At 47.2% G+C, this 11,758-nt stretch overlaps 1 protein-coding gene across 3 annotated transcripts; it reads right to left on the reverse strand.

Annotated features, from left to right (window-relative positions):
- Nucleotides 1–42: 42 nt before the first annotated feature.
- On the reverse strand, nucleotides 43–9,724 carry LOC121485854 (myeloid cell surface antigen CD33-like). Of its 3 annotated transcripts, XM_041746702.1 has the most exons (7): nucleotides 9,205–9,724; nucleotides 8,749–9,027; nucleotides 8,474–8,521; nucleotides 7,046–7,142; nucleotides 6,719–6,800; nucleotides 4,630–4,695; nucleotides 655–774 (listed from the first exon to the last, which is right to left on the reverse strand). In XM_041746702.1, exons 1-6 carry the CDS (start codon nucleotides 9,683–9,685, stop codon nucleotides 4,660–4,662), a joined length of 1,023 nt encoding a protein of 340 aa, XP_041602636.1. In that variant the 5' UTR covers nucleotides 9,686–9,724; the 3' UTR covers nucleotides 655–774; nucleotides 4,630–4,659. The 3 variants fall into 3 exon arrangements, with proteins under 3 accessions (XP_041602635.1, XP_041602634.1, XP_041602636.1); XM_041746701.1 differs by lacking the exon at nucleotides 4,630–4,695 and having other exon boundaries at nucleotides 43–774; nucleotides 8,749–8,994; XM_041746700.1 differs by lacking the exon at nucleotides 4,630–4,695 and having other exon boundaries at nucleotides 43–774.
- Nucleotides 9,725–11,758: the final 2,034 nt, after the last annotated feature.

Below are 11,758 nucleotides of genomic sequence, written 5' to 3' on the forward strand. Positions count from 1 at the left end.
TAATATTTATCATTAAGTAATACATCTGCATCTATAGTTTTTTCCAACTTTATTGGGGTATAATTGACACGTAGCATTGTGTAAGTTTAAGTTACACAATGTAATGATTTGATACATTGCAAAATGACTACCACATGGGAGGGTTTTGAAAGTGAGACTGACACGTTTCTGATGTCCTGGGCAGAACATAACCAGCCCCTAGGTGAAATGTCACCAACACCTTTCTGTTCAAGAGGCAAGGAACCAGTATGCACCAAACTATCACAATGCAGCAGGACCTCTGTTGAGTGTTTTCCATATGCACTTCTATTTAATCCTCATGGCAACCCTGTGAGATGGGACTTCTTACAACCATTTCGCAAAGCAGGAAACCGAGACATGGAGGGGTAAGGTGGCTTGCATGAAGTCACCCTGCTGATAAATGAGAGAGCATGGATTCCATCCCAGGCCTCTCTGATTACAAAGCCTTAGTTAGTTCCATATAGCAGGAAACTCACATTCAGGAGTTTGTAAGCCCGTTGCCTATGGGGATGTTAACTCTTCTAAAAATCAGGGTTTGGATCCCCCTTCCTGGAGGATATGGACGCTTCCTCTGAGACTGATGCTCCTTGTGGTTCCTCATTGGGTCCTGATCTCTGAGTATTCTGCACAGGTGCTCTCCGTCCTCCTGTGAAAGCTGATGGAGGCATAATAGAGCTCCTGCTCCATCTCCGAGGTGGGGGGCACCTCTGCAGAGCTTGTGGGGTCATCAGGGAGGTCTGACTCCTGGTAATCCTAGGTGGAAAGCGAAGAAGGAGTTAGAGCAGGGCGGTGGGTGTGGGGTAGGGTGAGGAGAAGGCAGCGAGGGTCTGCGAAGTGAATTTGATTCTGACAGGACATTGTTCATTCTTCCATTCTTTATCAAACATTTCGTATCTATAAATATAGGACTATTAATTGCTTTCAAATTTTACGGAACACTCACTCAAACTTATGTGGAAAATACTATTATTATTATTTTAAATATTTTATTTATTCATGAGAGACAAAGAGGAGAGAGAGAGAGAGAGGCAGAGACACAGGCAGAGGGAGAAGCAGGCTCCATGCAGGGAGCCTGACGTGGGACTCGATCCCAGATCTCCAGGATCAGGCCCTGGGCGGAAGGCGGCACTAAACCTCTGAGCCACCCGGAAAATACTTTAATTTTACAGAGAGAGAAACTTATTCTCAGAGAGGTTAGGTACTCCCCAAAGCCACACATTTGCTGATCACGAACCCAACTCCAGTCTCTCTGGCACAGAACACATAGGAAGATGTTTATGAAAAGCTCACTTTTCTTCTGGGTGTGTCTTTATTCTCATACTGCTACCATATCTACGACACCTCTGTTACCAAGCAATTCTCCAACACCAGCTGGGTGGCCCATAGTTCAACTCCATTCTGACACTCTTTACCCAGAGATAATGCCAGATCCCACAGATTAAGGGCTCAGACTTGCACAGCTGCCCCACTCCCACTTCCCCTGACAAAGTTGGAAGTCCGGGCTGTCACCTGCGCTTCTGACCAACTGGGTATAAATTAGTAGTTGCCACGAGCCCCACCTCAGGTTCTATTAATTTGCTAGAGTGGCTCACAGAACTCAGGAAAGCAGTTTACTTACTGTTTACTAGCTTTTATAAACCGATGTGATAAAAGACACAGCACAGATGAACATTCAAATGAAAGAGATGCATAGGGGGAGATGGGGGGAGGTGGCAGGAGCTTCCACACTCTCTCCAAAGAGCACTTCAGGGATCACTAGGTGTTCACCAACTTGGAAGTTCCTTGAACTCCATACTTTGGGAGTTTTATGGAGACTTCATCATGTATGCATGATCAATCACTAATTTCATTTCCAGCCTCTCTCCCCTCTCTGGAGAATGAGGGGCAGGGAGCAGTGATGAAAATGCCAAGCTTCTAATCATGGAGTGGTCTTTCTGGTGACCAACCCATCCAGAGGCCCATCCAGAGTCATCCTGCTGGTATAAAAGATGCTCCTATCACATAGGAAGTTCCAAGGAATTCAGAAGTATGGCTACTTCCTGCTGCAGACTAATTTCTCTAGATTTATGGCAACATTTTTCAAGAGTGTTTCCACTTCCCATCCTCCTATTTTCTCTTGAACTTCCTCCAATTAAGATAACTTCCTTTACCAGGCAAGCAGATCTGCTTTTGTCAAGATCAGCTGTGACACCATTTGCTAAATTTGAGATTCATTTCTAAGAATTTATCTTACTGGATCTTACTAGCATTTGAGACAAACATGCATTCTCTTCTCCCTGAAGCTTCATCTCCCTTTGGCTACCAGGACCCACCCTCTCTTGGTCATTTCTTTTTTCTCAGTGGTTTTTCTTGTTGTCTCTACCTTGTATCCCTGGCACTCACAGGGCTCTGTCTGCAGAACCCTCCTCTTTTTTATGGCTTCATCTATCGTAGGACCTCGATGTGGATGCACCCCAAAATCTTTGCCTCCTACCTGGACACCTGTCCTGAGTTCCAGACTCTTGTCATCTACTTGTCTTCTTCACTCGGACTTATCAGAGGCACCTTAAGCTGATAGTGACCAAAATAAAGTTTGACTCCCCCCCTCTTGCAAACATACTCCTACAGAGTTGGCAATTTCAGGAATTGCTGATTCAGTTATTTCTGTTGCTCAGGGCAACCATGATGGAGTTGTCTTTGGTATCTATGAACATTTATGGACATCTGTGGATATCTCTGATGTCTACAGATTCATCTTTGGCATCTATTACAATCTATCTACCCACTAGGTAGGGGCAGTGAACTCTCTTTGCTCATCTCCCACATGTACTCTATCACTCCATTAGCAAATCCTGATTTACCACTGTTACCCTGGACTTAGTCTGTCTTATGGACTGAATTGTGCCCATGTTTTGAATTTATTTGTTCAAGTTCTAACACCTATTGTGACCATATTTGGATTATGGGGCCTTTAAAGAGGTAATTAACGGGCACCTGGGTGGCTCAGTGGTTGAGCATGTGCCTTTGGCTCAGATGGTGATCCTGGGGTCCTGGGATCAAGTTCCACATCAGGCTTCCTGCAGGGAGCCTCCTCCCTCTGCCTATGTCTCTGCCTCTCTCCCTGTGTCTCTCATGAATAGGTAAATAAATCCTTTTTCAAAAAATAAAGAGATAATTAGGGATGCCTGGGTGGCTCAGCAGTTGGGTGACTGCCTTCAGATCAGATCGTGATTCTGGGATCTGGGATCGAGTCCCACATCCAGCTCCTGTGAAGAGCCTGCTTCTCCCTCTGTCTATGTCTCTGCCTCTCTCCCTCTCTGTGTATCTCATGAATAAATAAATAAATCTTAAAAAAATAAACATATAATTAAGTTTAAACAAGGACATTAAGGTAGGGCCCAAAATGACTTATGTCCTTGTAAGAAGAACAGACACTGGAGATGTTTGTACACAAGGAAGAAGCCAGAGGAGGTCACAGAGAGAAGGCAGCCATCTGCAAGCCAAGGAGAGAGTTTTCAAAAGAAGCTAACCTTGCTGGCATCTTACCCTTGGACTTCCAGCCTCCACAATTGTTTCTGAAAATAGGTTTCTGTAGTCTAAGCCATGCATTCTATGGTATCTTATTATGGGAGCCCTAGCAAACTAATACAGTCTGCATCATCTCTTGCCTGGATTATTTGAGTGTCTTCCTTATCCAGTCTCCTTTTTTCTGCCCTAGCCTCCTATTGGCATTCTCAGCACAGCAGCCAGAGTGACCCCATTAAAATGAGCATCAGTTTGGGGTACCTGGCTGGCTCAGTCAATAGATCACACAACTCTTGCTCTCAGGGTCATTAGTTCAGGCCCCACATTGGGCGTGGAGCCTACTTAAAAAAAACAGAGCATCACTTCACATCTGTGAAATAATAGAATGTGTATATATATATATATATATATATATATATATATATATACACACACACATTGCTGCACAGATTTCCTAAAATCCTTATAATTTCCTAAGTGACAAGAGTGCTAGAAGCATCTTCTGTTCCAATGTTTGGTTTTTGACCTTGGTTCCTGACACAGAGCTCCTAAATCCCTTAGAATTTCCTGCAAGACAGCAGTATCTTTTGTTCTAATGATGTAAACCTTGGTTGGCTCCTGGATGGGGGCTGGTCACAGAAAGAACAGGCCATGGTTAGAAGCTTGGAAATTTCAACTCCATGTCCTCATCCTCCAGGAAGGGGAGAGGAGCTGAAAATGGAGGTAATGACTTATTGTGTCTATGTGGGGAGGCATCCATACAAGTCCCAACAGCATGGTGAGGGGTGCAGTTAGGGAGCTTCTGGGTTAGTGAACACATGGAGGTGCTTGGAGGGTGGCACACGGGAAAAGGGATGCATCTCTTCCATCTGGATGTTGATCTGTATCTCTCATTATATCCTTTTATAATAGACTGGTATGCAGTAAGCAAACTGCTTTCCTGAGTTCTCTGGGCCACTGCGACAAATTAATTAAACTGAGGATGGGGGTTGTGGGAACCTCCAATCTATAGCCAGTTGATCAGAAGCACAAGTGACAACCTAAACTTATGACCGGCATCTGAAGTAGGGTGGGGCAGCCTCGTGGGGCTGAGCCCTCCCTCACCTGTGGGATCCGATGCCAGCTCCAGGTAGATCATGCCAGAACTGAGTTGAATTGGGGAACATCCACCTGGTGTCAGAGAGAATTATTTGGCGTGGGGAAAACTACACACATATTTAGCGACCAAAAGGGTCAGAAGTTGTAGTTCTATGTGGTTTTCCTTTACATTGTCACTCTTCTAAAAATACATGGGTAATTATGGTGAACTGCAGCCCCCATGCCTCTCCATCTCCATTTCCCACCCACTATTACTCACTGCCCACGCCCACACAGATCTGCTTTAGGCACACTGTCCAACTTGCTGCTTCTCCCACACATCAATCATGCCCATCCTCAGAATCCCCAAACTTTGCTTAGATAGAGCCTTAGTGATTCTCTCTGGGATCCCACTGAACTCCTTCACTTCTGGCAGGTGTTTTCTCAAAGACTCCAGCCCCAGGACTGTCCTCCCCCATTCTTTGATCTAATTCCTCTCCAAAGCAGCACCATTTCCTGTCAATTTCTTGTATATTTTTGCTACTTCTCTGTCACTATTTTCATTCCCTCCTTCTGCCTCTGCCCCCCCCCCCCCCGCAATAAATCTAAGTCCTTGACAGCAGGGACATTTTATATTTGTAACGTATGTATTTGTAAGAACACAGATATTACCCAAGCACCCAGAACAATCGACAAGTGGGAAATATTTGCAAAAGGAATTAATGAATGCATGGTGATCACAGATCATGTGTTCAGAAATCTCAGTGGTGTCCACCTTAGTAAGAGTCTTATTTATTATTACGCTTTTAAGTAGGCTCCACACCCCATGTGGAACTCGACGTGGGGCTTGAACTCACAACCCTGAGATTAAGGCCCAAGCCAAAATCAAGAGTGGAGTGCTTAACTGACTGAGCCACCCAGGTGCCCCTTTAGTCAGAGTTTTAAATAAATAAATGAGGTCAGAGCTTGGAGATGAACAAGAGTAATGCAGGTTGACACAGACCCATGAGGAAGGCACAGCCCAACGATGATTCTGAGATGCAAAAAACTTCACTCTGCTGGAGGTGAGTGAGCAAGCTGGTGTTGGGGGAGTGAAACAGTAACTTTGGGTTTCCTGCCCCAAATGTCAGACCAAGTTGTTTTGGCCCCCCGGGTAGCTTTCGGCTGTGGGGAGAAGCATTGCTTTTCAGACTTTGGCATATGGGACAAGGATCTTCATGGAGGTGATGCTAGCATGCCAGGGAGGAGAGGCGGGAGAGCTCCAGCAGGATAAAGACTAAGAGGGGAGCTCAGCTCAAAGGGAGTGGTTGCATTATGCTGTACTGAGCAGAAGCTCAGACATGCTCAGTAGCATATTGGTGCAAGAAGTGCAAGGCTAGTGGAGGACAGGGATTGGTCTGTGGCGGGGTCTCCAGGACAAGTGCCATCAGGGAGGTGGACAACCAGCAGGAAGAATGTGTTTAGGAGTGTGTTAATCACATGTTTCTGATGCTTTGGCATCTGAGGCCTTGCTAACCCTGCTAGGACTAGCCAATCTCTAGAGATGATGAAGGATTTTCCTGCAAGAATGCCTTTCACATGCAAACCAACTCCTCTAAAGCTCACACCCCAACTTACTTCCTGGGCCACTATTCCTCTGCCTAAGCACCTCAGAGCCAAGTACCAAACAGCCAAGGACAGCCCCAACACCCTAGAGCCTGCTGAAATTATTCAAAACAGCCAATCCTAAATCTATCTACCCTGTCTCAGTGTGCCTTTCCTGTGGAAACCACAATAAAGGGCCCTACCCATGTCTCCCAATTTTAGTATGTGTGCTGCCGAAGTGACCACCCTAACCATGTCTCCCTTTGCTTCCTCTGCCTTCTGACCCACCCTAGCACTGCCCCATGTGGTCCTGTGTGGGGTGATGTGCCTCTCCTCCCAGGAACTGTGAGCCACAGAGTGCCTTTGCGGTTGCAGTCACGTCCTGATCTGCTGGTCTCAGATACCTGAATAATAAAACCTCCATTTTCAAACAAGCAGGAAGATGATGAGCTCATTTCTGGACATAGTGAATGGAGCATGTGTGTGGGCTCCCACCCTGGGAGATGCATGCCAGGATGTCCACATCACTCACCAAGGGAGCTGGCTCCACAACTGGGTGGATATTGTCCATGCCCACTGCTGTCCGGGATGCTGTCTTCCTGCAGGTCTTCACTCTGATGGGAGACATGGGAGACACAAAGGTCTCTGACATAAGGTCATTCTTTTCAGGCAAGTTGAGGCTGGGGTGAGCCCAAGAGCCTTCATATCAAGACTTTGTAACAAGATCCCCTTGCTCCTGGACCACTGGGACCAGGGCTGAGAACACACCTGTACTTGGCACCCTTCACCCTTGCTCCAAGACATCACAACCCCTGCAGGTCCCACTTCTTCCCGTCTCTCCCACACCTACCCAGCTCACCGAAAGAAGATAAGGCAGAGGCAGAGAGTGAGCAGCATAGTGACACCAGCTCCCCCAATGGCGCCTACAGTCACTCCTGACCTGGTCCCTGGTTTCCCTGTAGACAGAGACAATTGGACTGAACTCCAATCTTGATGTGCAGTCATAAATTGCCTCCTCTGCAGCTCCACAGAGAGGGATACCCTTTCACTCCTGTCCAGGGTTCAGCCCTGAGGGTCTTCTACCCATTGTGGGACCTCAGCCTCCACCAGAAGGGCATGGTCTATGTGAAACCTTCTATCCATACCATCTGGCCCCTGAACTCCTGTCTAGCAAACACCATCTCTTCTAGGATCCTGGTTCTTCCTCATACAGAGTCTCTCTGCAGCAGATCCCAGACCTGGCTGCAGCGGGACCATGAGGCTCTCAGCCCTCTTGGCATTCCAGAATGAGAGAGAGAAAGAGAGAGAGAGGGAGAGAGAGAGAGAGAGAGAGAGAGAGAGAGAGAGAGAGAGAGAGAGACAGAGCGCTGTGGGATGTGGGAAGTCACTCATTCCTTCCAGGGAGGGTGTCTGAATCTTCTGACCTCCACTGGCCCTATCACTAGAGTCAAATGTGGTCTTATGCACTTCCAGAGGCAGGTAGAAACAGGGGAGTTCTCAGACCCTCAGCTCTCCTGGCTCTGCCTGGCCATGCATCCTGGGAGCCCACACCCAGGGTGAAGGATGTGTCCCTGGGCATCACCTGTCAACCATTTGGCATGCACTGAAAGAGTCCTAATGGGGCTCACTATCCAGGTGAGGGCCAGATATCATTATCAATGGGATAGAACAATGGGGGTAAGGCTAGGCTCAGAGAGAAGGCAAGGTGAGGGCCGAGGATTGACAGTCAAAAAATGATCAGAGACCTTTTGGGGCAGCAAAATTACTCCACGCGATAACACTAGATGGATACATGTGATTATAAATTGTCCAGTTCATGGAATGTATAATACCAAGAATGAACCCTAATGTCAAGGATGGACTGATGGTAATAAAGGACGTCTGTGTAGATTTTATTGTAACAAAGCTACCCTCTGGTGGGGGATGTTTATAGTGGAGACGTAATGCACTTAAAGCAGGGCATTTGGGGAAAAATCTCTACCTTCAGCTTAGTTTTGCTATGAACCCAAAACTCCCCTCCAAGAGTACAGTCTACTGAAAATGCTCCAAGCCCTTCAGGGACCAGAGGCTGATGAAAAGCATATTCAAGATAGTGGAGAGAAAACTGCAGGTCACTTGGGCAAGACCAAAGTGCGAGGTTATGGGAGAAGAGGGCTGAGAAGGCTTCTCATGTCTAACCACAGCACATCAACACACCCTCATCCATGGAGTCTAAAGTCCCACTCTGACTTAAGTTGACAGAGACCCTGGCCAGTCAATACCCCATGGACATGAGGCTCCTTCCTACCTGTTCTGTGTTCCAGGCAGACACCATTTGTTGGGTTCTGTGTGGTACCTAGGATCAAAGAGGGGATTTCCTTCTTCAGTCTGGTGGGGTAATATCAGATACATATGGGCATCCCCCCACCCCAGAAACCACAGAAACACAGAAGGGACAGGGTTTGTGTCTTTCTAGGTCCCACACTCCACCAGACCTCTAGGACTAAAGCCCCAGGCATCTTAAGGCTAACTTTTCCTCCCCTCATCCCTTAGGCACCCAGGTGGTCCTGGCTCTGTACTCACAGGTGACATTGAGTTGGATGGTCCTTTCCACCATTACACCAACTGCAGGGAACTGCACCTGACAGGTGAGGTTGGTGCCGTGGTCTTGGGGCCTGGGGGTGAGGGTGAGCACCGAGGAGAGGTGGGTCCTGGGGCCCAGGGAGGTAAGGGCAGCTGACATCCAGGAGAAGATGGGGGGTATGCCCTGTTCACAAGCCCAGGGCACAGAGCAGGTCAGGTTCCTGGGGTAGCCACACTCCAGGGTCCCTGGTATGAGGATGTCAGGTGTATGGGTCAGGGCTGTGAGGAGATGGGGAGACATAGGAATCAGTAGGAGTGTCTGAGGTCTGCCCCTGAGAGAAGCCCCAGGCTTGGTGCAGCCTCTGCCTGTGAGTCCCAGATGCATCTCCCAACCCACCCAGGGAGTCCTGGAGCCCTGTCCTACCCCTATGGTGTCATTTAGAGTCTTCTCCTTACCTGTCACATGCACGGAGAGCTGGTTCTGTAGGTAACTATATTTCAAATAAGGCCCTCTCTCCACCCTAAAGAAGTATGTCCCTGAGTCCCTTCTTTGTGCATCTCTGATCTCCAGGGAGCAGTTGTTGGCCTGAGGGTCCCCAAGTAGGAAGAATTGGCCCTGGGTCTCCTCTTGTACTTTTCGACCTGGGTTGTTTGTGGCCACTGGAGCACCCCAATGTACATTGGTCCCATTCCGGAACCAGTAGCCCCAAGCAGAGTAAGTGTTGGTCCAGTATTCCATGGGGTGGGAGAAGTAGCAGGGCACAGAGATGCACAGGCCCTCCTGCACCGTCAGGGACTCCTGTATTTGTAGCCAGTATATCGGATCTTGAGCCAAGAATCTTGTGGGGACTCCAGCATCAGCAGAGGCTCCCAACTTCACCTTCCCCTGGGCCCATTCAACTGCCCACAGTATTGGCAGCAGCAGCAGCAGCAGCATCCTAGACAAGAGGGTATGTAGGCTTCCTGTGGGTGAAGGAGAAGTGAAATCCAGTAGGATTGGTGCTGGGGAGGACCCATGAGAAGCTGGGGAGGAGCATGAGGCCTCGTAGTTCACAGAAATGGAACTGCAGCCCCAGAGCTCACCCCCTCCCTGCACAGAATCTGCCACACTCCTGGCCAAGAATGAAGGAGACCCCCCCCCCAAGGGAGGAGAGACTCTCAGTGGACCCTCACTGCCCCCATCCTGGCACTTGTTTGTGGCACCTGAGTCTGGTCCAGGTTCTCTGAGGACACATGAGGCATGGGACACAGTGAGTCTCCTCAGGTCCTCCCACCTGAGGTTATTGAGCAGTATTGTGTCTAACAGGGAGCTAGTCAATTCCTGGCTAAACCTGGAGTCACAGGCTCATCTAGATCCTCAGGTGATCAGTCCTGCAAGGTGGAGGATTCTTAGGTCTATGTGAGTGTCTGGAGCAGAAGGAAAGATGGGGTCCTGGATGAAGAGAAAGCAGGAGCCATTCATTCATTCATTCATTCATTCATTCATCCATTCTCCAAATGCCTAGTTAATATCTGTGTTGGGGCACCTGGAGATAAGACAGTTGGGCCTGACCCAGTTCATTCCATGACGTAGTCCCCACCAAAGGTACCACTTCCTTCATAGACACACTATGCTTTCATTTTGTCCCTATCAGGTTCACAGCTGCAGACACCTGTGACTTTGCAATGTGTCTCCTGGTCTCCTGGATATTTTCTTATATACAAGGATAGGACCATTTTTTTTTACTTCTATTATGCTGATTTCTAAAGTGTCACTGGCATCTCCAAAAGGAGAACTGAAAATACTACATAGTTCCATGTAAAACAAAAGGGAGAACACATGTTTTGAGCCATTGGAATCTCTGTCTGTACAATGGAGTGTGGGCTGAAGCAATTTCTTTAGTTCCTCATCAGATAATTAGCAGTTCCTGTCATGTAAAAAATAAGCTTCTCAAGGTCAAATGTGGCTCAAAACACATATTGTTGCAGAAAATATGAGTGGAGTGGTTATACAGCTGCAATTAAAACTGTAGGTTCTGCTGACATGCTTGCCCATCTCCCTCTGTGGAGTACACAGCTGGGAAATCGTTGATGCCTCTTTTTACAATATAAATTTATAATAGCCTTTGCCATCATACATTCGTAAAATCTTCCAAACACAGTAATATCTAAGTAAATGTTCCTTGGAAAGTATTAACATAGAGGGGCACCACAGAGGGTGGCTCAATGGTTGAGTGTCTGCCTTCAGCTCAGGTCATGATCCCCAGGTCCTGGAATTGAGTCCTGCATCAGGCTCCCCACAGGGAGCCTGCTACTCCCTCTGCCTATGTCTCTGCCTCTCATGAATACACAAATAAAATCTTAAAAAAAATTTTTTAAACCAATTCTTGCAGAATTGTAGTGGTTTCTAGATGTGTTCTTTAATTCTTAATTTATTCTAACTTAGACTTAGTGAGATTCACTTGTTATCTCCTACAATTCTGTCAAGGTTGATGGATGTATCAAATTATGTAACCATAAGCAGAGTCAAGAGACTGAAGCATGCCATTCCCCAAAACGTTCTTTCCTTTTGTCATTTGGTGGCCAAATCCTCCCTCCACCCATAAACTTGCAAAAATGCTGGTCTGTTGTCCATCCCTATTGTTTTGTTATTTCCAGAATGTCACAAAAACGGAATAATACCAAAAGTAGCCTCAAAGTCTGGCTTCATTCAGTGGACGTAAAGCATTTGAGGGTCCTCCATGTTGTTGGGTGTGTCTGCCAATTACTCCATCCTGTACTTGCTACTGGTACTTCACTGTTTCACTGAACTCTCATGTTGTATACACTTACCTCTAGGAGACCATTGAGGTAGTTTCTAGGCTTGGGGTGGCTATGAATAAAGTAAGTGTCAATATTCACATACAGGAATCCACACATTTCTGTGGGAATGAGTTTTGATTTCCCTTGGGTAAATATCTAAGCATCCAGTTGCTTGGTCCCTCATTGGTGTATGTTTAACAGGACAAACCTGCCAAAGTGTCCTCCACAG

Source organism: Vulpes lagopus, chromosome 2 (genome assembly GCF_018345385.1).
Source record: "Vulpes lagopus strain Blue_001 chromosome 2, ASM1834538v1, whole genome shotgun sequence".
NCBI lineage: Eukaryota > Metazoa > Chordata > Mammalia > Carnivora > Canidae > Vulpes > Vulpes lagopus.

Coding starts and splice junctions, on each gene's coding strand:
- LOC121485854 (XM_041746700.1), bottom strand. CDS start 9,685: ATGCTGCTGCTGCTGCTGCTGCCAATACTGTGGGCAGTTGAATGGGCC. Junction 9,028..9,204: donor GCTCTCCGTGCATGTGACAG/GTAAGGAGAAGA, acceptor ATCTCCTCACAG/CCCTGACCCATACACCTGAC. Junction 6,801..7,045: donor CTCTGCCTTATCTTCTTTCG/GTGAGCTGGGTA, acceptor GTCTCCCATCAG/AGTGAAGACCTGCAGGAAGA.